The 25,197-nt window shown below is 36.4% G+C and overlaps 2 protein-coding genes across 6 annotated transcripts in view; both read left to right on the top strand.

Moving 5' to 3' along the window:
* LOC134312289 (protein phosphatase 3 catalytic subunit alpha) overlaps positions 1-9,461 on the top strand; it is a 163,248-nt gene extending 153,787 nt beyond the window's left edge. For 2 of the 4 annotated variants that reach the window (XM_062994120.1, XM_062994121.1), the window contains 2 exons: positions 4,825-4,854; positions 7,694-9,461. In XM_062994120.1, the coding sequence (XP_062850190.1) occupies positions 4,825-4,854; positions 7,694-7,890 (227 nt within the window). In that variant the 3' untranslated portion in view covers positions 7,891-9,461. The remainder of the gene's footprint in view (positions 1-4,824; positions 4,855-7,693) is intronic. The other 2 variants (XM_062994122.1, XM_062994123.1) reach the window with 1 other exon arrangement.
* A 6,868-nt stretch (positions 9,462-16,329) lies between these two features.
* LOC134311519 (uncharacterized) overlaps positions 16,330-25,197 on the top strand; it is a 30,083-nt gene continuing 21,215 nt past the window's right edge. For both annotated transcript variants that reach the window (XM_062993149.1, XM_062993150.1), the window contains exons 1-4: positions 16,330-16,420; positions 22,119-22,184; positions 23,390-23,455; positions 24,373-24,438. In XM_062993149.1, coding sequence (XP_062849219.1) covers positions 16,372-16,420; positions 22,119-22,184; positions 23,390-23,455; positions 24,373-24,438 — 247 coding nt within the window. In that variant the 5' untranslated portion in view covers positions 16,330-16,371. The remainder of the gene's footprint in view (positions 16,421-22,118; positions 22,185-23,389; positions 23,456-24,372; positions 24,439-25,197) is intronic.

Raw genomic sequence — 25,197 nt, forward strand, 5'->3', positions numbered from 1 at the left:
CATCCCGTGTACACATGCACATTCACCTGAGTAATAATCGTCAACTGGACTGACAGTTCACTTTACAGGGTCTTCTTATGTGTGAGCATGAGCTGCTACATTTTAGGTGAAAAGATATACAGAGGCATTGATAAAAACATTAACATACTTAAACGATGACCAAAGCAAATATTTTAGCCAATCTTTTGGATGGGTAAGTGGTTTGTGGACATGGATCTACTCTGTATCTGTACAGTAGTGTTATTGGAGGACATTTGTCATGATTACAACACTGAACAAAAGTAACCTTGATAATTAATTGAACTACACACACTTAAATGTGTACGTAGCTGTAAGCTATCCATGTAGAAACACACTGCCCAGTCCTTTGATGTGTTTTAAAGTTATTCATAATTTATTATTTAGCTTTAAACTAGGTCATGTGGAGGCAATACACAGACAGCACTCACTGAAGTGGTACATCTTTAGCATTATACAGGCAACATATCTGGCATTACACTATAAATCTTCATGAACACAGAGTACATATTTTCTAAAAATACAAAAATAACCATCGCAACATATCTAGCTAACAATAGACAGTAGACAATAGGTCTCTCATTAAGAGATAGTAGGAGAATAACTAAACAAAAACAACAAATGACAAAACATAAGCTTATAACTTTAGACATAAAACAAGTCAAACTAAATAGGTGTATTTAATAAAGTGTAATTTAAATCCTGATACTTTTTTAAAATACCAGTGAGTATAAGTCCAAGGTGTAACCTGGTAACTAAGTGCTATTTGCTTTAAAATCCTTACACTGATACCTTCTTCTCTGGTGGTGTTCGGAACAAAAGCCTCTCTGGTTTTCTGTGCAATCTATTGTCAAACATTGTCTTTTCTTCTCCCCCTTTCTTCCTAGACATTACAGGTATAATGTGTTATGGAATCTCTTTTAAACATGTTTACATGAAACTAATATGGCCCCATAAATTACAAATAAACCTGCAGTCTTACATTTACTTTGACTTTTATTTCATTGCAGACAATATGAACCCAATATATTCCATGTTTTGTCTGGTCAACTTTATCTCATTTGTTAATATACCTCCATTCCTCCATTTTAGATCTGCAACACATTCCAAAAAAGTTGGCATGGTAAAACATGTATGACATCTTTTTCATCTGCAGAATCGAAGATCCCTGCTGTTGATCACAGCTGCGCCCTTGCTCTTTACGCACTAAAATTCCTCCAGATTCCTTGAATCGTTTAATGATATTATGCACTGTAAAGGGAGAAACATTCAAATCCCTTCCAATATTTCTTTGAGGTACGTTGTTTTTAAACATTTCAACAGTTTTCTCACACATTTGTTGAACTGGAGATCCTCTGATCATCTTTGCTCATCAAAGACTCAGCCTTTCGTGGATGCTGCTTTTGTACCAAACCAAGATTAGCATTACCTGTTTGAAATCACATCATTATTTAGTGTTTTTGCTCACTAGTAGCCCTAAACTGCCCCCATCCTCTTTTGGAATGTGTTGCAGGTCTGAAATACAGGAATGGAGGTATATTAATGAATTAAATGAAGTTGATGAGACAAAACATGAAATATCTTGGGTTCAAACTGTCTGCAATGAAATAGAAGTAAATGTAAGAAACACTGTATTTCCATACTGTCCCAACTTCTGATTTGTGGTTATAATTCACTTACAAATATTACACGCAAGAACTGTTTTTCTTCTTGATAACTCATAAATTTTTTGTGATTCATTAGGAAATAATTGGTCATTATTATTAATAACACATTTCATACGTGTTACTGATAGTATAATGATAAAGCTCATGCCATGTTAAAAAGGAGATTTTTAAGAATATTCCTATACCACAAATGATCATGAAAGTTGTTTTAAAGATTCATTTGCTTGTATACAGGGATATACAAAATATAAAAAATTGGAACCAGTACATTCAGGGTAGCCTGAATAGCCAAAAGTAGCCAATAATTTACTCAAACTATAATTCATACTTAAATGCTCCCATAATATTATTAAATTGTTTGTGATAGGATGTTTATGCATTTTTTTTCAGTTCTTTAAGGGACAAATTATGTGGAACTTTACAGTCTCTCCTCCACAGCACATTAATTGGAAAATGTTACCTCATCATTTTAACATGCAATTATTTTCCACTGTAATAAACAGTTAGCAGAAGACATTGTCAGTTAAAGGCATCTGCTGTGGCTACTTCTAAACATATATTTACCCTGTTGTTAAAAAGCTATTAATTTTTTTTACATTGGCCTTTGACGTAGTTGCTTTCTGAATGCCAGGCATGCCATGTGTTCCAGCTGTGTAAATCTCACTGTTTCTGTTGTTACTTTTCTTATTGTAAATAAGTATGAACAAATGTTTACTTTTTTCTGGTTGCTAGTTCAGTTAATAACTTGGTGAGCTTACACACACACACACACACACACACACACACACAGTAGATAGTTTATAGTAAAGACATACCATATAAATATAAGTTCATTCTTGTCCTAGCAACAGTAGAAATACATTCAGTAAATGTTTTCTCTTCAACACATTTCAGTGCTTCCTCTGCAGTGCTGTTTTTTCCTTCAGTACCACTTTTGTCTTTATCCTTACCAAACAATTTGATCAATGCTATTATATACAGATATATATATTTTTTTTATAAATTGACAGGGGTTCAGTTATGCTTTATATAAAAAAAGTAGTCATGGTTCGAAATCAATTATCCTGTTTTTTATAACATACATAATATATGAACACTATCTTCACTATGTCCACTCAAAAAGAAGAAAATCCTGATAACATCCTGAAATTTGTAGTGTATGGTGTAATAGTAGTGGGGAAATAGAATAACTAAACATTGGCTTGGTATATTTAAAGTTGGTTCGAAATTAGTTTGAAGTAAAAAAGCAAGAAAGAAGAAAGTCTAAAGTGAAGAAAAATGGGGTTGAGTGGAGGTAAGAAAGAAGGAAGAGGCAAAAGGGGATTTAAACAAAGAAAGAAAGAAAAATGTGACGAAAGCAAAAAAAATGAAAGAAAGGTAGGAAGGAAGGCATGAATGAAAAATAAACAAGAACCAAAAGAAGCGAGGCAGGAATGAAGAAAGAATGAAAGCAGTACAAAGAAATGTAAGAAAGGACAAAAATGGTCAAGGGACATAATGGACAGACTATGTAACGGGTTAACCATGAGTTAACCAACAAAAAAAGGACTACTAGAACAAAACGTATGAGTTTACTGACAAAAAATGCACAAAACCAACAGACAGACCAAACAAGAAATTGCGTAAATAAATAACCAAGTAAACAGACACATTAAAGATCAGATAATTTACCAAATAACGGACGACAGACAATGGAATGGGCAGAAAACATGAAAGACCAGACAGAAGAACAAACAATCCAGATGAAAAAGGGAAAAGATAGGCTGTAACACAGACAGATAAAGCATATAAATAATTGACATTGTGAAATAAGTTGAAAGCCGTTAATTTAACCTTGGCTGGTAAGCTAAACTTAATCACCTAATCACATTCACATTAAATAAGAAAGACGAAAATGTAGTTAATTAAAATACTGTATTTTGTAAAGTATAAGCTTTTACTATGTGGTCAGATAATTTTATTGAGCTTAATTCTTAATATAATAATAATATTATAATAATATAGGGGCGGCACCAATGCTCAGTGGGTAGCGCTGTAATATTACAGCAAGAATGTCCTGGGTTTGATTCCCAGTTGGAGCAGTCCAGGTCCTTTCTGTGTGGAGTTTGCATGTTCCCCTTGTGTCTGTGTAGGGGTCCTCGGCGAGCTCCTTTTTCCCCCTACAGTCCAAAGACATGCAAGTGAGGTGAATTGAAGATACTAAATTGTCCATGACTGTGTTTGGCATTAAAGACTTGAACTGATGAATCTTGTGTCACCAGTAATTACATGTCCTGTCATGAATGTAACCAAAGTGCGTAAAACATGACGTTAAAATCCTAATAAATAAATATATAATACTAATATAGCATATATAGTACAATATTATTTAATAATTATAATGTAAAATATATGTTTATTTAGATATCAGAATAAGTATTGTATACTTTGCTAGAACTTATAATGCCATTGACTAGGCACGGTGCCTTGATGGGTAGCACTGTGGCCTCACGGCAAGAAGGTCCTGGGTTTGATTCCCAGTTGGAGCAGTCCAGGTCCTTTCTGTGTGGAGTTTGCATATTCTCCTTGTGTATAGTTTGGAGTTTGGTTACCTCCGGAAGCTCCAGTTTCCTCCCACAGTCCAAAGACATGTATGTTAGGTGAATTAGAGATACAAAATTGCCTGTGACTGTGTTTGACCTTGAACCAATAAATCATGTGTAACCTTTATCTACCGTTCCTGTGATGAATGTAACCAAAGTGTAAAACAATGTTAAAATCCTAATAAACAAACAAACAATCTCCATTTCTTGCTAAGAGTTTGTATCTGCAGCATGAGACAGACAGGCCCACAGTAACTGTTTTAATTGCTAGTCGCCCCTGTCTCACATTCCTCCTAGTCATCCATTCTTAATGGTATGAGACTTGTGATGTAAGCTTTCATCACTCATCTTTTTGGTGTTCCTGTTCCTCTTCTCTTTTTCTACTACCATAATCTGTATGTGTGCTGACCTCAGAATGGGGATGACGTGTTTTAATTCTGATCTACGTACATTTTGGCTCTTTTTTGCTGCTTGTTGACCTGTACATGGACAAATGTAACCTGCTCTGCTCACCTCTCTGACTCGTTTTGTAACCCCTTCCCCCTTCTTCTCTTCAGCTACTATTGAGGCTATAGAAGCCGATGAAGGTAAATAGGCCAACGCCCCTTTCCTCTTTCTGTTGCCTTTCTGCAACAGACAAGGGGGTTCTAATGGGTTCATCCATTTTTACTGTAGCTTGTGTAGAGTGTGTTGGGTGTTTGGGCAGAGTGCTTTAGTGTTCAGCAACAGTAGAAATAACAGAAGAAAACTGAAACAGGCCATGCTTGCTTTAAAGGGGAAAAGGTTTAATCATTTACAACATTAGCATGTATAGTTTGGAGAATGATTCAGCTTTTAAAAAGTACTATACAACCGTTTATTATCTAGTAATTACATGGTAGTTACACAAAATCTGTTTACCCCCTTTAAAACAATGGTACTGATGCAGTTGTGCTTTGTTTTTGCCTAAATTGTGGGTTTTGAGTCGTCACAATGTTACCACTGCAAGAACAATGTCAACTGTGCTCTAAATAACAGCTCCGGCTGCTATTTATGTCATAACTATTAATGCTTAAGTATTGTAGTAAAAAGAATTATGCTCACCGTGCCAGTAGCATTGTTTTCTTTTATTATTATTATTATAATTATTCTATTTTATTTATTTATAAGATTAAGATTTATTTATTGGCTTTTCCCCATGTGGATAGTATGTGGCTGTGCTGTGTGTCTGTGTTTCTTTCCTTCACTGCTAATAACCTGTGTTTGCCCTGTGCAATGCAGCAACATAATTACAAATATTCATTTTGCAACATGGCCCAAAACCCAGACTGAAATCCCAACCGAAATGGCAAGTTGAGTCAGAACAGGATCTTCCTGAAATATTCATTTCAAACACTTGCTGCATGCTTCAAACAGGCATAACGTGGTTAACAAGCAACTTAGTCCCCTCAATTTATGTATATTGGTCAAGTTCCACTTTTCTTTTCTGCATACATTCACTTATATGTTTTTCTGTTGGTGGTACTTCAAGCCATCATTACTTTTCTGTTTTTTCCTATTCTGTCACTTCTATGTTTCCTAAGCCTCTGCAGTGTTTTATTGTGTGCTGGGAAGCTCAGTTCTTGGTGGCCTTTTTCTGGTTTCTATTGGGCAGAATAGAATAACATAATCTTCTGATTAGCTTAAAGGGAAATAGTCCCATGGAAACACTTGACTTCATGGCCATCCAGAACTGATACATCTCAGCATTACTTTAATATGAACCAGATGGTTATAAATGTGGATATTCCTGGTTTATGGGTTTTTTTAAGGGTTGTTTGTTGTTGTTTTGTTGTGTTTTAATTGACCATAGTACTTGTTTATTTAAGTTTATAAATATGTATTAATTATGATGATGAAATTAATAAACATACATATATTAAAGTGTGCTGCCATACATATAGTTCTGAATGTTTAGTTGTACAAAAGCAAGAACTTTGTAAACCATCGAAATGTCCTAGATATTCTGCATTAATTACTTATACAACGTGGTCTAATCTTCTTCAAAATGAAAACAATTGGTATTTGACCTAAACCAACTAGAAGGTCCTGGGTTCGATCCCCAGGTGGGGTGGTCAGGGGCCTTTCTGTGTGGGTTTCCTCCGGGAGCTCCGGTTTCCTCCCAAAGTCCAAAGACATACAAGTGAGGTGAATTGGAGACACTAAATTGTCCATAACTGTGTTTGATGTAACCTTGTGAACTGAGGAATCTTGTGTAATGAGTAACTACCGAGTCGGTCATGAATGTAACCAAAGTGTAAAACATGATGTTAAAATCCTAATAAACAAACAAACAAACCTAAACCAAATTATTCATTTAGAGCTTAGGCTGGATAATGTATGTAAATCCTTCTCAGCCATTAGAGTGACTTACCCTATGGCTAGCTAAATGCTACAGTACACTCATTGATTACTTTATTGATCACTCGATTGTATATTGGGTATGGCCCCCATTTGAATAGCCCCATGACTTTCTGGCATAGATTTTGCAAGGTCTCAGTCTATTACTTTGAAGGTTTTGTTCCATGTAGACATCAAGTAATGTGAATATGTTTGCTCCACATTCATGATGTGAATTTCCAATTGTAAAAACAGGGCCATTTCCCCAGGCTTTAGATGTGTATATTTCCCAATGTGTTACCCTTAAATTTGCAAATTTTTGTTTAGTGTTGTTTCTTTAGTGATTAATTGATAATTCAGCAATACTAATCTCATTTAAAAACATTTACTTTTGGAAGTCATAACCCAAAAATGTACATACTTATTGTGACTCCATGTGTAAATATACATTTTTTATGTTACTAGTACAAAATTTGTCATTAATGGTGTGAGCCAGCTGGAAATCAAGACCACATTTTTGTAATCAATAATGCAGAAATCCAGCCACTCGGGTGGTGCAGCAGTAAAACATGCTAGCACACCAGAGCTGACATTTCAAACTCGTCGGTTCGAAACTCAGCTCTGTCATCCGGCTGGGCTGGGCGGCTACATGAACAATGATTGGCTTGTTGTTCATACAGGGTGGGGAGCTGGATAGGGACCTCATAACTTAGTCGTGGAATAATGCGTTGATAAGGGGTTGGCTCTGTGTACACAAAGCTGATCCGCATATGAACTCGCCTTAAGAGATGCAGTCGGCTACTGCACACGTGTGGGAGGGGGCGTGTGTCAGTTTTGCTATCCTCAATCAGAAGTGGAGATCAGCATCAGTCGAGAGGAAGTGTAATGCAATTGGGTAATTGGATACCACTAGATTGGGAAGAAAATTGGGAAAAATGAAAAAGAAATGCAGAAATCTGGGAAGTTCAAGGTTTACAAACTTGTCTTGCATTCAGATGTAAGGTTTGCCATGTACTGCATTGAATCAGTGTATTCTAATGTTTCTCCTCCACCTGTTTTCCACCCCAGCCATCAAAGGCTTCTCACCACAGCATAAGATCACAAGCTTCGAGGAGGCTAAAGGCTTGGACCGCATCAACGAACGCATGCCGCCCCGACGTGATACGCTGCCCTGCGATGCCAGCCTTAACTCGCTCAACAAAGCGCTGTGCTCCGAGAGCAATGGCACCGAGGCCAAGGCCAGCAGTGGCAGCGCCATCCAGTGATTGCGCCCACCGATGCCCAAGCCATGCCATTATCAGGCTCTTCCCTCTCTCCTCTCTCTCTTTCTCTCTCTCTCTCTCTCTCTCTTTCTCTCCATGCTATGTTGTGCAGGCGAGTGCAGTGGGTGACATCGTGAGTTAGAGGGAAGGAGCAGATCAAGTGAGGATGAAGTGGAAGGTGAAGAACAGAGTTTTTAACCTGATTCAGAGTGACTCTCTCTTAGTCTTTGGGTTATGCCTTTTAAAATATTTTGCTCGTAAAAAACAAAGTTCTTGCGGGTTTACTTTTTTTGGAAAGAGGAAGTGGGGGGGTGCTCTGGGGTGTTGATTAAACGTGCAGCAGGCAGATATCTATGTGAAAAGGCCTTTATTCATTTACTGGTTAACCTTTTTTGTGTGTGTAACTTCTTACTAATTATTGTATGTTTACAAAAACAGCACTAAAATGGACAGAGCATAAAGTTTTTAACATGGAAAGGGTGTACAAACTAAATAAGGACTATTTATTGTTACCTTTTTTTTTGCTACTCTTATAAACTAGCTCTAACGTAAATTAGGCAGTCTTAAAAGAATGTTGCAACATTGAAATGCCAAAAATGGAATGTTTTATGGTTTTGTACAGATGCTTACCTCAGGTTTCTTTGGTGTGTGTGCGCGCTTCGATCTTATTTTCTGTAAAATGGCTAATTTGCTTAATAGCAAGTACCCACTTTCTTGGAGTTTGAAACTGGAATTTACACCTTTACATTTGAAAACTGTTTTATTTGAATCAAGAAGGGGAATAGATTTATTGTGGCTTGCTGGAACTTTTGTGAGTGTTCTTTTTAAGTATTGCGAACAAACAAAAAAATCTCTATTTATAAAGCACCTATATTCTGTAAAAAAAGACAAAAAACTCAAAGCATCCGCCTATGCATGTTTTATAAGATTTATGAAAGGAAAAAAAAACCAGAAGAATTACTTTTGGCTGCTGAGGCTGGTTTCAATCTGTAGTGTGCTTAGTATGTACTGGAAATGTATGCCACCATTCTTTACTCTAAAGCTGGGATAAAGCTTCAGGCCTTTGACTTATTTTGTATTGAAAGCATCGAACTATTTAATATTGGATGAGGAATCATGGTTTTTACGGCTGTAAGTACACATGTAGTCCGATTTAGCATGTTTAGCTGTTCTCGTGACACAAGTTTGTGATAACATGTGGAACTCAAAATGCATGATATCTGTTAATGTCATAAATGACAGACATTTTTGGGGTTTTTTGTAAACGTGCCACAGACAAAAGTGTAATTTGATTTTATTATTATTATTATTACTATTATTATTATTAGAAACTCTGCTTTGTATATCAGTTATCAGTTTGTTACTGCTCAATACTTTAAGAAAACAAAATAGTCCATTGATTTTTTTTTTCTTATTTTTTAAACAACTGCTTAAGTGCCCAAGTAATTCACTACACAACATTAAGCCTTGCTTTTGTAATTTAACTTCCAAACTGTCGGTTAATGCAGCATGCACTCACAAATATAAAAGAGTATTTTATATTACTGTTCAATAAAAATGTGCATGGAAATAAATCTACTTGTCTATGAGTTTGTCTGTTTTTAAGGCAACAATACAATAAACAATGAAAATCCCTTTTTCCTGATTGGCAGACCGGTATGTATCTAATGCCAGGTTCATACTACACGACTTTCAAGTTGTTCAGATCGCTGTACAGTTCACACTACACAACTGGGTCTCTTGCAATCGGGAGTCTTTTAAGTCGGTGTGGTTTTCACACTACACGACTGATTGGCAATAGGGGGTCACACACTACACGATCTACCATCAGGAGGAATCACAGACGAGTCGGTCTGGTCTCCCAAACTTGGTGTTGTCACGAAAACATACACATGACGTTGACGGGTTTAATGATACCAAGTCCAAAATGCATGTCAACAATAAGCGATGGATCAAAGTTGTTTGTGTGCTGATGTGCAGTGTAAAAGCAAGTAGGAAAAATAAATAAATCTGTGTGGATTTGGCTACGCGACCAGCATGGATTGTCTGTTCTGTAGTGAGTTGGAGGTTTATATATACAGTATATATATATATATTTGTAATGCAGCGTTGGTATTATGGTTTGGCGTGGATAAGATCACAAAATACTGTAAAGCTTGTGTGTGCCGATGTATTCTGATAGAAACTATATTATGCCCTTTTCCACATTTTTACACCCCTCCCCCGGGTTTCCCTCACCCCGTATCCTGCGTTCTCACTGGCTGTAGTTCGACATAGCACTCGCTGCCACTCGCAACCTGCTCGCAACACCTCGGCGACAGGTCCAGATATTTAACATGCTAGATGTTTTTCTTCAGTTCACACATAGCGATCGAGAGCAGAGTTTCGATCCCTGAACGAACGCCAAGTTGCCTCCGAGCTGCCACATCTAGCGGCAACCCGAGCAAAAATTGGGGCAAAAATCATGTAGTGTGAACTAGGTCAAGTTAAAAGTTTCATACTAAGATTTATACAAGAGCCACGTTTACATTTCACTATTGCATTGCTGAACTAAAATAGAAAGAACTTTTAATTTATTATGGCTGAAAAGCAGAAAACTTAGAAATGAAAAGAAGCATATTTAGCACTAAGAAATCAATAAAAGAAATTAAAAGATAAGATTCTAAATACATAAAGATTTTCTCTAAATGTATAGGACTACTAACCAGGGTCCTTACACAGCATTGAACACAGCCGACCAGTAGCAGAGCTGAGATTCAGACTTAAGGAGTTCAGAATCCCAGCTCTGGTGCGCTAGTGTTGTGTTCAATGCGCTTTACAGTCACAACTAATCTTAGTGGTGGAAAACCTCTACAAGAAACAAACTTGCATTTGTATGCTGTTTATTTGCAGAATTTATTATATTTTAAAATAAAATGTATTTATTACTGCATATAAACAGAATTATTTCAAGCATTTTGAAGTCCAAAGAAGAGATTAATGGATGCAGTGAGAGAGAACATGCAAGTGGGCAGGAGGTTGGGTTGACAAAGAAGGATATTCAGGACAGAAAAAGATGAAGACAAACGATTCGCTGTGGCTACCCCTGAAGGTAGCCTAAAGGAGAAGAATAAGCATGTGCTGAAGTGTTTACTGAGTTTGGCCTTGGGATACTTTAAAGACCATTTCTTTCCTTTTCCTGCCCTTGCAGGGAATGAAGATTGGAGCAAGTCTAATGGGAATTGTAAATGAGCATTTGGCAGACTGAAAGGTGTTTAGGGAACTTGAACAGACTATATTTATTTCGTGAAAAACACAGGGATCAGGTTAGGATAACCTGACAGCAAATGCTTTAACTTTTCCAGACTATTGTGATGAGCATAAAAAAAATCAGCTATTCTAACATCATTCACTGTTAGTACTGCTAATGTTTTAGTGCCAGTTTATTATGTGTCTAACTTTACAGATTTAATTCATTTCTTCAGTTAACTACAGGTGGCACAGTGGCTAAGTGGGTAGCACTGTCGTCTCACAGCAAGAAAGTCCTGGGTTCGATCCCCAGGTGGGGCGGTCTGGGTCCTTTCTGTGTGGAGTTTGCATGTTCTCCCCATGTTTGTGTGGGGTTGCTCCGGTTTCTTCCCACAGTCCAAAGACATGCAAGTGAGGTGAATTGGAGACACTAAATTGTCCATGACTGTGTTCAATATAACTTTGTGCACTGATAAACCTTGTGTAATGAGTAACTACCGTTTCTGTCATGAATGTAACCAAAGTGTAAAACATGATGTTAACAATCCTAATAAACAATCAGTTAACTACTTTATTTAATAGTTATTCATTGTGTTTACTAACTGCATAATCCTGGTCAGAGATAGACCCTGGACAGGTGACAATCCACTTATTTTTGGAAAGGCATTAACAGGAGGCAATTAAATCAAAGTTGCATGTTGCTGTGTAGTGCCCACTGTATTTTAATCATCTTAAAAATAAATCTAAATCTATTTAGAAATTGCAACACTCAACATGTTGGCAAAACTGGTTGAGGAAATCAGGGGCCACAGAGTGATCTGTTAATAGGAATCTGCTACTTGTAGATATATCTAAATTGCAACAATGCAAAGAAAGACAGAAAGAAAGAAACAAATAATCTCCTTTATGTTCACATGTTCATTCTTTAAGGGTTTTTTTAATATAGCCACTGTGACAGTGAACTGTCATCCTAAGTTTTAGAAGTTAGTAGTGCAACTGAATGAAATGTTAATGTGTTATGCCTATATAGGATGAACAAAAAGAATTAGCTAAATGTTATATGAATGCTATTAAAACTCCACAGCAAAATTACGAGACAAATTATGACTGCTTCGGAACATTTCTTCTTAAATCATAAGCAGTATGTATGCTGAAAATTAAACTAAATTATTATTAAAGCAATATTAGTATGTAATTCAGTGATTTTAATCAGGAGTTAGTATTGAACACCCTAGTTCCAAACTAACCTGGCAGAAGTGTGTAAAATAAGTCATCACATTGTATAAATATATAAGGACATTTAAAAAAACACTATTAACTACCTTAACTTAACCAACTACTAAATAAGGGGATATACTGTATACATATGCATTATTACATTAGTTCAGTTCAACATACACATGAGTGAAAGTGTGAGTGAAATATAGTGCCTAGTTCTGTGCTGCAATCCAGTATATAACTGTAAGATTTATGTCTTTATTGTTGTGATTTTAATAGGGCATTGTGGCTTACATGCCACAGTAAACTGGGTCTAATGGCACCCCTGGTATATATGATTACAGTAATAAAGTTGTCGTGTTTTTGGATTTGTATTTCTTAAAAGCTAACAACGTCATAAGGGGGAATTTTGTGGAAAAATAATTAAACAGTGAAGTGTGTTCTAACAATTTGAGGCTCTGTGTAGAGTATGAGACAATACAGAAGTACTCCTGCTTATCAGCATTACATTTACTGTGAGAACAAGCTCTCAGTGGAGTCACATCAGTCTTTCCAGTGGAAACCCCTTTTCCACAAGTAAGGATGTCATTGATTTTTCCTCGACATGTGGCGTCTTATGCCTTTATGAAATGCCCCTAAGATAACAAAGCCTGTGGGAAACAGTTTTAATTCTAAAGTATTAATAGTAAAGGCAGCATTGAGAAATGAAATGTTTTATTTAGGGCAGGTCCTTCTGTTCTGACCAGTGTTCTTAAAAACATTAACTGAAAAAAAGTATGATGTCTTACTTGCTGTTTTGAACTTGCAATTTCTTAGTGACATAAGAGGATGCGTACATCCAAACATCATAACAATCTGTTAGAACTTTTTACAATGGCCAGGGCTTTAGTGCAGCATTTCTCCACACCAAATGATCAAATTTACAGCAATTTACATCTGAATTTTCCATTCTCCCTTTGTATTCGGCTGCAATCGTGTCACAATTCTTAATAGTATCCATGTCTCCATTCAGAGAAACCCACAAGACACTATGCAGCCACCACCATCTTCCAACATAGATATGGTATTAGCCAGGTGATGTTTTTACCAGTCATTTTCCAGTGATTGCTCTTTTTCCCAAAAAGGTTACATTTTTAACCTATTAGTTCAGAGTTATCTACATGCCGTTTAGTCTCTACACCCTCACAGTTACTCAAACAACATCATAATCCATATAAAGTCTTTTTATGAATTTCTTTAAAGAAACATATCAACCCCACTTTGACTTTTTAAAGATGGAACCTTTTATTCAGTCATGATAATAGCGATAGCGGCTGACATGGTGTTAAGAATCGAACAAACAAACAAACATGGTGTTTAGTAAACTCCATGCAGGCTGTCGTGTGTGTATACCCAACAGTAACCTTCATCTTGCCACTCTGTCATAAAAGGCCTGATATATGGAGTGCTGGTTGTCCATCCAACATGTTCTCCTAGCTCTGCACAAGACTCTTTTTGACTGGAGCTCTTTTAGAGTGACATTTGGAATGTTATCTCCCTTTAAGCACATGATCTTCTCACTCCATGCCAAATCCATTCTCTCACTCTCTTGCTGGCATGAATGAACTCTGAAGGCACTGCATTGGTCCAAGACCCACTTCTATTTGCCAGGTTGCTACAGGGTGATTTACCTATTATTTGTTTAATTGTACCTTACTTTTTCCCCTAGGTTAGCCTTTGGTGATACAAATAATGTCTTCTATATATCAAGTTTCTAGAACAATGTTTTCCTTTGGATATCCAGGACATTTAGTAGGCTTTCTGGACAGGGACCCAAATCCGTAAACCAGCCTTAATTATTACTACACAGTCCACATAAGCTGGTCAGGGAAAAATTTCCTAAAATTCTTACAATGGTGCTAAAACACAGCCATGTAGACCAGGTTCCTATCAGCAATGTTTGGAATTCACTCCCTGGAATAATCCCTTGCCAGGAACTCTACCCCCCACATCCAGGCTACCAGTGCCCCACCTAGGTGGAAGCTGGTGTATTTCCTCTTTATTTAACTACAGGAAGTAACAAAATAAACTGTGAAGGAATGCCATGCAATGTTCGCAATTGGATGGGTGCCCTGTAGGGGCAGTGTAGCCTAGTGGTTAAGGCACTAGACTAGTAATCTGAAGTAATCTGAAGGTTGCCCGTTCAAACCCCACCACCACTGCCTGGTTGCCACTGTTGGGCCCTTGAGCAAGGCCCTTAACCCTCAGTTGCTTAGACTGTATACTGTAAGTCGCTTTGGATAAAAGCGTCTGCTAAATGCTGAAAATGTAAATGGGTAAAGTACAGTATCTGGGCTTTCACTAAAGGGAAACAAACATCTTAAGTAAATTATGTTGGACTTTATTCATTTAACTAGGTGTCACTATTGTTTACATTTAAATTGTTTTGTACTGCTCTAACCAACTTTACACATGTAAAGCTAAAGTACTCATAGTTACAAATAGTAATTCAGTTTAAACAGGACGCTCATGTGGTGCAGTGGTAAAAGCTGGGCTGAGCGGCCACATGAACAACGATTGGCCTGTTGTTCATATAGGGGTGGGGTATTAAGCCAGATAGGAACTCCTCGTAACTGATGCACTATGACCTCTGCTGGCTGATTGATGGCGCCTGCACAGAGGTGGGGAAAGAGTGTGGATCAGGGTGTGTCTCTCTGTACACAAGGCTGATTCGCATATATGCACTTGCTTAGTGTGGGTGACAAAATGCATATGGCTGCCCACATGTCAGAGGGGGTGTGGGTTAGCGTGACGCAATTGGACGCGCTAAAAAGTCAGGAAAAAAGGGGAGAAAATGCATAAACAAAAAAATATAAAATACATTTTAAACTCAAGATTAAAAATATATTTGAAATATGTTGAACCACTCTCCATGATTTTATGTTTATCCAACTGATATAATTTTAAGTAAATGTTCATTATAAATGTTGGGCTGAGTGTCAACTTTTGCATTATTTATTCTGTTTTCTACCTACAAGTTTCATTGGAAAGGTACTGTGAGCTCTGCTATATTAATACAGTAACCCTGTCGTTTTTAAAACCCATACACAATAGATGACGGAAGCAAACCGATGTCTGGCATCCTGTCGTGGACCAGGAAGGTCTGAGTGCTGCATAATTTACAAACACACACACATACCAAAGAAAGGCTATTCATTATGAAATTATGAAAACAATGTGGCATAAATAAATTACTCCACGTATTTGCACAATACTTTTTGTGTGTTATTATTAAAAGTTGACAACTAGTTTTAGGGAGTTGTTAAGATAGTCTATACACAAGAGTTCTTCAAAAAGTTTCTTCACATTTTTTTACTCTATTTGTTAAGAATTTCACCACTTTTCTACATAGTCACCTTCCTTTGCGTTGCATTTTTCCCAGTGTCATAACATTTTAATGCCATCAGCAAAATTCTTTTTGGTTGAGCACGTAGCCACTGATGCACCGCTGCTTTCACATCATCACATGAAAATCTTCTTTCCCTTAAAGTTTATTTGAGCGGTTCAAAAATATGGGAATCAGATGGTGCTAAATTCGAACTATAAGCTCTCTCTCAGTCTTTCAGACACGACCACTACTACTCCTCCCTCCACACTACACACACATACGTATGTGTGTGTGTGTGTGTGTGTGTGTGTGTGTGTGTGTACAATACACTTAGTATTTGTTTTTTGTACCTGAATTATCATTTCACAGCTCACATAAGCTGCATAAAATGATTACAAAGGTGCAAAAATACATGTAAAAAGACATGTAGACCAAGATCCTATCAGCAATGTTTGGAATTCACTCCCTGGAATAATCCCTTGCCAGGAACTCTACCTCCACATCCAGGCAGCTAGTTCCCCACCCAAGTGGAAGCTGGTGTATTTCCCCTTTATTTAACTACAGGAAGTAACAAAATAAGCTGTGAAGGAATGCCATGTCCCTCTCATTGTAAGTTCATCTGTCTGATGGTGAAGTGTAAATCCATAGTACTTCATTATTAATAAAACACCATGGTTGCCAGGATTACTCTCCTCATTTGTGCTTATGTTATGATTCTAGGTAAGTAAACTTTTTGATTTTTATTAATTGTGTGCTTCAATAGTTGGTTGGATTTTTAAAGGTAAATTAAGAAAATAGAGAAATTCAAACAGTAAGACATGATTTGTATATGATAGTATGAGGTTTTCTTCAAAGCAATAGGTAAATGGGTGGTTATAGGTGCTTATAAAAGCTAACAGTTACTTGAATTATTTTAGCAATCAATAAAACTGTTTTAAATAGTGATTTGAATTAAATGCATTTTACTACAAGTGAACTGATGTCTAGTACATTAATACTGGTATAATTAGCAGCATTGGTAGAATGTTCCTTAATACACTTTTGCCTTTTTGCTTTGTTTTTTGCTTGCATATTCAGCTTTGTGTAGTTCAAATAAAAGGATTGTAATTGGGTTACGTCTGGTCATTTTGATGGCAACAAGTTCTTTGCTTCTCTTCCCAGCATCTGCCCCCCCCCCCCCCCCCCCCACACACACACACACACGTACACATCACATCACATAATTACATTGTGTGTTTATTTATTCAGTAAGACACAACTCACTTTTTCATGTAGCATTTACAGCAATAATAGTCTAGTGTAGCTTAAGACTATAGAGAACAAAGCATGTTAGAATTAAACTCAATTAAAAAAATAATATATAATACGTTAATATGTTTCTTCTAACATTGCCGTTTGACAATTTAAGATATTGTCCTCATTTTGACACTGACATTAGGCCCCCAAAGTACCTAATCAAGCAATAACTGCTTGGCAGCGGTGTTACCAGCAATACTATTTACTTCATCACAGTTACTGTTACAAGTGCTGAAAATCTTAACCCTCACTGCATGGCAGCAGTGTAATTAGGAACAGTACAGTTCTCTTCTCAATTTAATCATGTTTTGGGCCATCATGTTGTTGCTAAATACAATAAATCTAATGCCTTAGGTGATAGATCACTAGCCTAATATTCTCCCTAATGCAAGTTTCAAACTGTTTCACAGTTAAGATCAAGTTTTTGTGTTGGTGTACAGTGTCTTTTTTTTCTTCCAAACATTGCATTTCTGCTTGTCTTTTTTTCACGTCATGTAACAAAGGATATCATGTATGCCTTTACTAAGTCAAGACCTATTGGTGTTGAAAAAGCACAGAGGGAGTGCTAGTACCCGCTCCATCAACCGCTTGAATGTGGCAGGGGCATTACAGAACCCAAAGGGCATCACTTTAAACTGCCACAGCCCTTCGCCGATGGTGAACACTGTTTTATCCTTGGCTTTGGAAGGTAAAAGCACGTGCCAGAAGCCACTGCACAGGTCTAGCAAGCTAAAACAGCTCAACCAGGCTGCCAAGTCCACTTGTCATGGATACAGGGCAGCAAGTTGGAGTCCACTTTGTTTGCCACCGGTAAAAATGCCAATCCCCACTGTTCTTAACTAACAAACCGGACATAGCACACAGACTGCAGAATAGCTCAATGACTCATGCTGCCACCATCTCCTTGATTTTTTCTTGGGCAATCAGGGCAAGCAGTGAGGTTGCAACCAGATTGGCGTCTTGGCATTTTTGACCAGGTCTATTTGCGTGCAGCTCCTTGACGACTTCCTCATTGTCATGCTGCTTGAGTGCACCGCCCACAGCTTTGGCGGTTTTCATGTTCAGCTACTCCAGCAGACAAGGAATCAAACCAGAAGCTGTGGTGTCCTCCGATTCATTAAAGTTTCTCTACTCCAGCCTGCCACTGCGTGTTCAGCCTCTCCAGACCTCCTAAGTTCCCTCCCAGCAGGCTGGCTTGCTGTAGAGCTTGATATACATAATATTCTGCCAGCCCAATTGCCCAACTGTGAACTCCAGGTTGAGGGCCTTAATGGCAGGGGTCCGATCAGCCCTCAATTATCAGCCTCTCAGTTATTTCCCACTCAGGATCATTTGGGTGGTCTGGTTTGTTGCACGACCAAAACACCATCTTTGACAACAGCAGATCCGGTTCAATGCTCACCTCCATGACCTTTTTCTCAGCTGCGGCACACCTTTTTAATGAGGGGTGGGTAGTAGAGCCACTCACCACAATATAGTTCTAATTATAATAGAAATAACTGAAAGGATGTTAAGGCTGGAAACAGGTAAATGCAGATTTTACAGTACATTTGAACCCAAACTATGTTTTATTTATAATACTTAAACTACTGCAGATAAAATCATATGACTTTTTTCAATTGTAATTTTTTGGGCAAACTGTGACGTATTTTACAATTGGCTGGCAAGCTGAAGTGTCGTGTCTCTATCCACACACAAAATCATATACAGTGTGCTTAAAATAATAACCTTCTCGTCAGTTAAGATAAGAAGTTTAGCACACTTTGTGAATAGGGTGTTTTTGGAACACAACAGCTCTTTTCTGCTTAATGTGCAGCCTAATATAGTGAGTTTCATGTTGCTATATTATGTGTATTTGATTCCATACACAAATACACTGTTTACTTTTGTTTAGTTGATATTTGTGGTGCTTTCTTCACACTAAGGTGGAGATTTACTGGCATTCTCATTTTGGGGGTGCAAAAGGATGTTAAGATAATCAGTGGGAAACAGATGGTGCTCTCTCCCACAGGGGAAAGGACCACTGTTCAGCGAGTAAACAAAAGTACTGCAAATCTGCTTTCATTGGCATGTGTATGCAGAAGGTTGTGTTAAACATAATTGAGAGCATTTATTGGCAAGCACATTACTTCCAAAGTTCACAAAAAACATTTCTGCTCAGCTACTGTTAAATAGATTAATTAGTTTGATTTCAGCTGGCTCAGACAGATAGGTTAGGACCTTAAAAAATAAATCAAAGAATTATCATTTGGAGTAGGCCAAACAATAAGGCAAAAGAGTGTTTCTTTTGGACAGGAAACATTGACCGGAAGCTAATTGCCTGTTGAAGGAATAAGGGGGTTACACAGGTTACAGGTCATTTAATGTTCAAAAGGATGTCTTAACTAAAAGATAAGGGAATGCTTTTGTTTGGGCCATTGGGTAGAATATAGCAGTTTAAATACTAAAACTGTGCCAAAAAGGAAAAACACCAAGATTTACTATTGGATTTTAGGTCAAAGCTCAAAAGGATATGTCTATTTTAGGGTGTTTGGAACATTTTTAAATATTTTTTTATGCATTTTCTCCCCTCTTTCTCACTTTTAATGCATCCAATTGCCCGATTGTGTCATGCTTCCTCTCCACCAATGCTGAACCCTGCTCTGATTGAGGAGAACGAAGCTAACAAAGGGGGCCTCTGACACGTGGGCAGCATGTCGTATGCATCTCACCTACCTATCACCTACACTTTGACGAGTGCAGTGCAGCTCAGTGTTGTGTACAGAGAGACACACCCTGAGAGCACTCTTTCCTCATCTCTGTGCAGGCGCCATCAATCAGCCAGCAGAGGTCGTAATTGCACTAGTCATGAGAGAGAGAAAATGTTGGCATGTAAAGGATTCAGCATAAGGAAGAAGATTCTCTAGTCTGATGAGATAAGAATAAAACAACAAACACCATGTCTGGCCAGCAACAAACATGTTCATCACTTGGCTAATACCACTCCTATGATAAACGAAGCTATCACCAGCTAAAGCAAACATTAACAAGTTACTAATAACACAATAAGGTTACATTAAAGAAAAGGTTTTGCTTTTTAGTAATAAAAATTTTGTATAATGCCAACAATTTGAGAAAATGTCATTATTCTGTATACTACCAACACCATTTTTGGGGAGAAAACAAAGAGACATGGGCGAGATCCTATTGTTTCTATTTCATGTACACTCTAGCCTCACTTTTCCAGCAGGTGACGCAGTAATGTAAAGATCCAACTAGCTCGCTTCCCCAGCCACTGTATCTGTTTTAGAGCCTGTCCTGTTTTAATGCCTGAAGAACCTAAGATAACATTAACAGCCTGATGTAAAGTGTACTATAAAGTATACTTGTAAATATATGAGTACTTATACTTACATATACTTTGTTACACCCAGTCGTTATTGAGAAGTGTTGACACCTTTGGAAATGACATCTTTAAGCAAATGGAGAGTGAAACTCTAAACATGAGTAACTATTGTGTTTAACAATACAGCATCTCTGAAACCAACACAAACTGTTAACAAGTAACATTATGCATGCTGAAATATACTGTTACATAAATTAAGTTTTTTACTTGTTTAACAACTTTTATAGTGGTTGACTCTAAAATCCCCATTCACCTAAAATACTTTTTTTTTTTTTTTAATTAGACAAAGCTTTAATTGGAGAAGTTTTAATTTGTTCCAGACAAAATCAAAGATAAAGTTAGAAAGCAAAATTGTCATAATGTTTATGCTGGCTTTGGCCCACAACATACAGAACATATCCACAGGTAAAATAAGATACTACTGTACTATAAAATTGGCATATGTTCTGAATAATGTCTGTACAAACATCATTACCAAAAAAGTTGGGACATTTTGCAACAAAGAGAATTTGCAATTTGGTAATTCTCTCAAACTCTTAAATTTATTCAATTGACTAAAGTACAAATAAATGTTGTTTTTATGTTTTAGCTGACCAAGGTAATTATTTTTGTAAATGTAAACAAATTTTGAATTTTATTCAAGATTCAAGAGTTTTATTGTCATAAAATATAAAAACAATAGAATTTTTTATATACAAATAAAAATAAAAATAAACAAATCAGCAAAAAGTAGAAGCAGTCATAGTAAGGTGCAATTATGCAATGTATTGAGGAGGTTCATGAGGGGATGTGAGAGTCTGACTGTCTGTGGGTAGAAGCTGTTTGTCAGTCTTGTTCTGGCCTTTACACTTCAAGATTCAAGAGTTTTATTGTCATGTCCACAGAAGAACCAGCAGTTACACTGTACAATGAAATTCTTACTTTGTTCGTCTTCCAAACGTCAATATAAGTATTATACATTAAAAACAAAAATTAAACTAACACAATAAAAAACTTAGTATAAAAACTTTTTTTAAATATAAACTTAAACTATAAAAACTTTTATGTACAATGAATAAAAATAGAAGTAAATTAAGGTAGTAAAAAAAGGCACATAGCAACAGTTGTTTAAGGTGCAGAAAAATTGTGCAGTGTTTAACAATATAGCAGCATTTTAAGTTATTTTAAATAAATTTTAAGTTGTTAAGTTGTTTTAAGGTACAAATATGCATAGCAGCAGTCATTGTATATACAGTTGTGCATTGTATTATGAGGTTTAATGTTCATGAGGTAGGTTGTGTGTGTGATAGTCCATGTTTGTTCACAAGCCTGACTGCCTGTGGGTAGAAACTGTTGGTCAGTCTTGTTGTTCTGGCCTTAATGCTTCTAAAGCATTTGCCTGGTGGCAGAAGAGTGAAGAGGTTGTTTTGGGGGTGTGTGCTGTCCTTAATTATGTTGTGGGAGAACCTTAAACATGTTCTGTAACATGTGTGTGATGACAGAAGAGTAAAGAGGTAGTTTTGGGTGTGTGTGCTGTCCTTAATAATGTTGTGGGCTTTCCTGACGGCCCTGGTCTGATACATTCCTACCACACACTCAAAAAAAGTTGAGACAAGGCAAAGCAAAGAGTGAAAAGTTTGTTGGATATTCAAGTCAAATAATTTTGAAGCATTGATCGAATGTATCACTTTGTCATTAGTTTAATAATGCCTCAAACATATTCAAACTAAAACTTCTTACTTCTTACTTACTGTTTAGCAACCAAGACAACTGCCACAGAAGAAGTACCTAAAACCAGCATCACAACAGCACAAACAACAACCAGTAAGTGTCACCTCTAATTCAGCTGTAGCATTTAGCTTAGATAACTGAGCTATCGCAAGCTTTAGCAGACTAAGACTCATTCTCACAATTAGGTAACAATAAGTTATTTTATTTAATGATTTTTAACATGCTATTATGTATAACTTTAAAACTTCTTTTAAAAGAACCAGCAGTTACACTGTACAATGAAATTCTTACTTTGTTCGTCCTCCAAACGTCAATATAAGTATTATACATTAAAAACAAAAATTTAACTAACACAATAAAAAACTTAGTATAAAAACCTTTTTTTAAATATAAACTTAAACTATAAAAACTTTTATGTACAATGAATAAAAATAGAAATAAAAGTAAATTAAGGTAGTAAAAAAAGGCACATAGCAGCAGTTGTTTAAAGTGCAGAAAAATTGTGCAGTGTTTAAGAATATAGCAGCATTTTAAGTTATTTTAAGTAAATTTTAAGTTGTTAAGTTGTTTTAAGGTACAAATATGCATAGCAGCAGTCATTGTATATAAAGTTGTGCATTGTATTATGAGGTTTAATGTTCATGAGGTAGGTTGTGTGTGTGATAGTCCATGTTTGTTCACAAGCCTGACTGCCTGTGGGTAGAAACTGTTGGTCAGTCTTGTTGTTTTGGCCTTAATGCTTCTAAAGCATTTGCCTGGTGGCAGAAGAGTGAAGAGGTTGTTTTGGGGGTGTGTGCTGTCCTTAATTATGTTGTGGGAGAACCTTAAACATGTTCTGTAACGTGTGTGATGACAGAAGAGTAAAGAGGTAGTTTTGGGGGTGTGTGCTGTCCTTAATTATGTTGTGGGAGAACCTTAAACATGTTCTGTAACATGTGTGTGATGACAGAAGAGTAAATAGGTAGTTTTGGGGGGGTGTGCTGTCCTTAATTATGTTGTGGGAGAACCTTAAACATGTTCTGTAACATGTGTGTGATGACAGAAGAGTAAAGAGGTAGTTTTGGGTGTGTGTGCTGTCCTTAATAATGTTGTGGGCTCTCCTGACGGCCCTGGTCTGATACATTCCTACCACACACTCAAAAAAAGTTGAGACAAGGCAAAGCAAAGAGTGAAAAGTTTGTTGGATATTCAAGTCAAATAATTTTGAAGCATTGATCGAATGTATCACTTTGTCATTAGTTTAATAATGCCTCAAACATATTCAAACTAAAACTTCTTACTTCTTACTTACTGTTTAGCAACCAAGACAACTGCCACAGAAGAAGTACCTAAAACCAGCATCACAACAGCACAAACAACAACCAGTAAGTGTCACCTCTAATTCAGCTGTAGCATTTAGCTTAGATAACTGAGCTATCGCAAGCTTTAGCAGACTAAGACTCATTTTCACAATTAGGTAACATTAAGTTATTTTATTTAATGATTTTTAACATGCTATTATGTATAATTGTAAAACTTCTTTTAAAAGAACCAGCAGTTACACTGTACAATGAAATTCTTACTTTGTTCGTCCTCCAAACGTCAATATACTGTAAGTATTATACATTAAAAACAAAAATTAAACTAACACAATAAAAAACTTAGTATAAAAACCTTTTTTTTTATGTAAACTTAAACTATAAAAACTTTTATGTACAATGAATAAAAATATAAATGAAAGTAAAAGGCACATAGCAGCAGTTGTTTAAGGTGCAGAAAAATTGTGCAGTGTTTAAGAATATAGCAGCATTTTAAGTTATTTTAAGTAAATTTTAAGTTGTTAAGTTGTTTTAAGGTACAAATATGCATAGCAGCAGTCATTGTATATACAGTTGTGCATTGTATTATGAGGTTTAATGTTCATGAGGTAGGTTGTGTGTGTGATAGTCCATGTTTGTTCACAAGCCTGACTGCCTGTGGGTAGAAACTGTTGGTCAGTCTTGTTGTTCTGGCCTTAATGCTTCTAAAGCATTTGCCTGGTGGCAGAAGAGTGAAGAGGTTGTTTTGGGGGGGTGTGCTGTCCTTAATTATGTTGTGGGCTTTCCTGACGGCCATGGTCTGATACATTCCTACCACACACTCAAAAAAAGTTGAGACAAGGCAAAGCAAAGAGTGAAAAGTTTGTTGGATATTCAAGTCAAATAATTTTGAAGCATTGATCGAATGTATCACTTTGTCATTAGTTTAATAATGCCTCAAACATATTCAAACTAAAACTTCTTACTTCTTACTTACTGTTTAGCAACCAAGACAACTGCCACAGAAGAAGTACTTAAAACCAGTATTACAACAGCACAAACAACAACCAGTAAGTGTCACCTCTAATTCAGCTGTAGCATTTAGCTTAGATAACTGAGCTATCACAAGCTTTAGCAGACTAAGACTCATTCTCACAATTAGGTAACATTAAGTTATTTTATTTAATGATTTTTAACATGCTATTATGTATAACTTTAAAACTTCCAGATAATCCAGAGGAAATCAATAAAACTTTTTAAGTTTTAATTTCCCTTGTGTTTCAGACAGTAGACACAAAACTAAACTGCCAACTTTTAAAACATGAATCAAAATGTACATCTTTTATGTTTTGATAATATTGTATGTATTATAGATGTAGTACACTTGGTTATGTTAACATCAGCTAATGGGATGCAGAACTTCAACATTTTTAACATTATGAAGTGGACTATGAATTAACACTATAATATTGCTACAAACCTGAGTGTAACAGATATCTTTATGTCGTAGGTAGAAGTACATCGTGATGTACATAATGTTCAATTTGCTGGGTAGTGTAACTGGGTGTTTTTTCTATAAATCTTTATCTTGAAAAGTCAGCTTGACCAGACTGCATGCTACAAAATGAAGAAAGTAATGTATGACTTTCTTAGTATTAGTATTAAAATTAGAAATCAATCACTTTTGGGGCTTAAACAAGAGCAGCATATTTTGCAGCATTATATTATAGTGTCATACAACTGTTTTATAATTATGAATGAAGACGTAAAGGTGTAACTAAAACACAACAAGGTAATATTAAGTTATATTCTAACCTTCAAGATAATTA

The sequence above is a fragment of the Trichomycterus rosablanca genome, chromosome 4 (assembly GCF_030014385.1).
Source record: "Trichomycterus rosablanca isolate fTriRos1 chromosome 4, fTriRos1.hap1, whole genome shotgun sequence".
In the NCBI taxonomy this organism is placed as follows: Eukaryota; Metazoa; Chordata; class Actinopteri; order Siluriformes; family Trichomycteridae; genus Trichomycterus; species Trichomycterus rosablanca.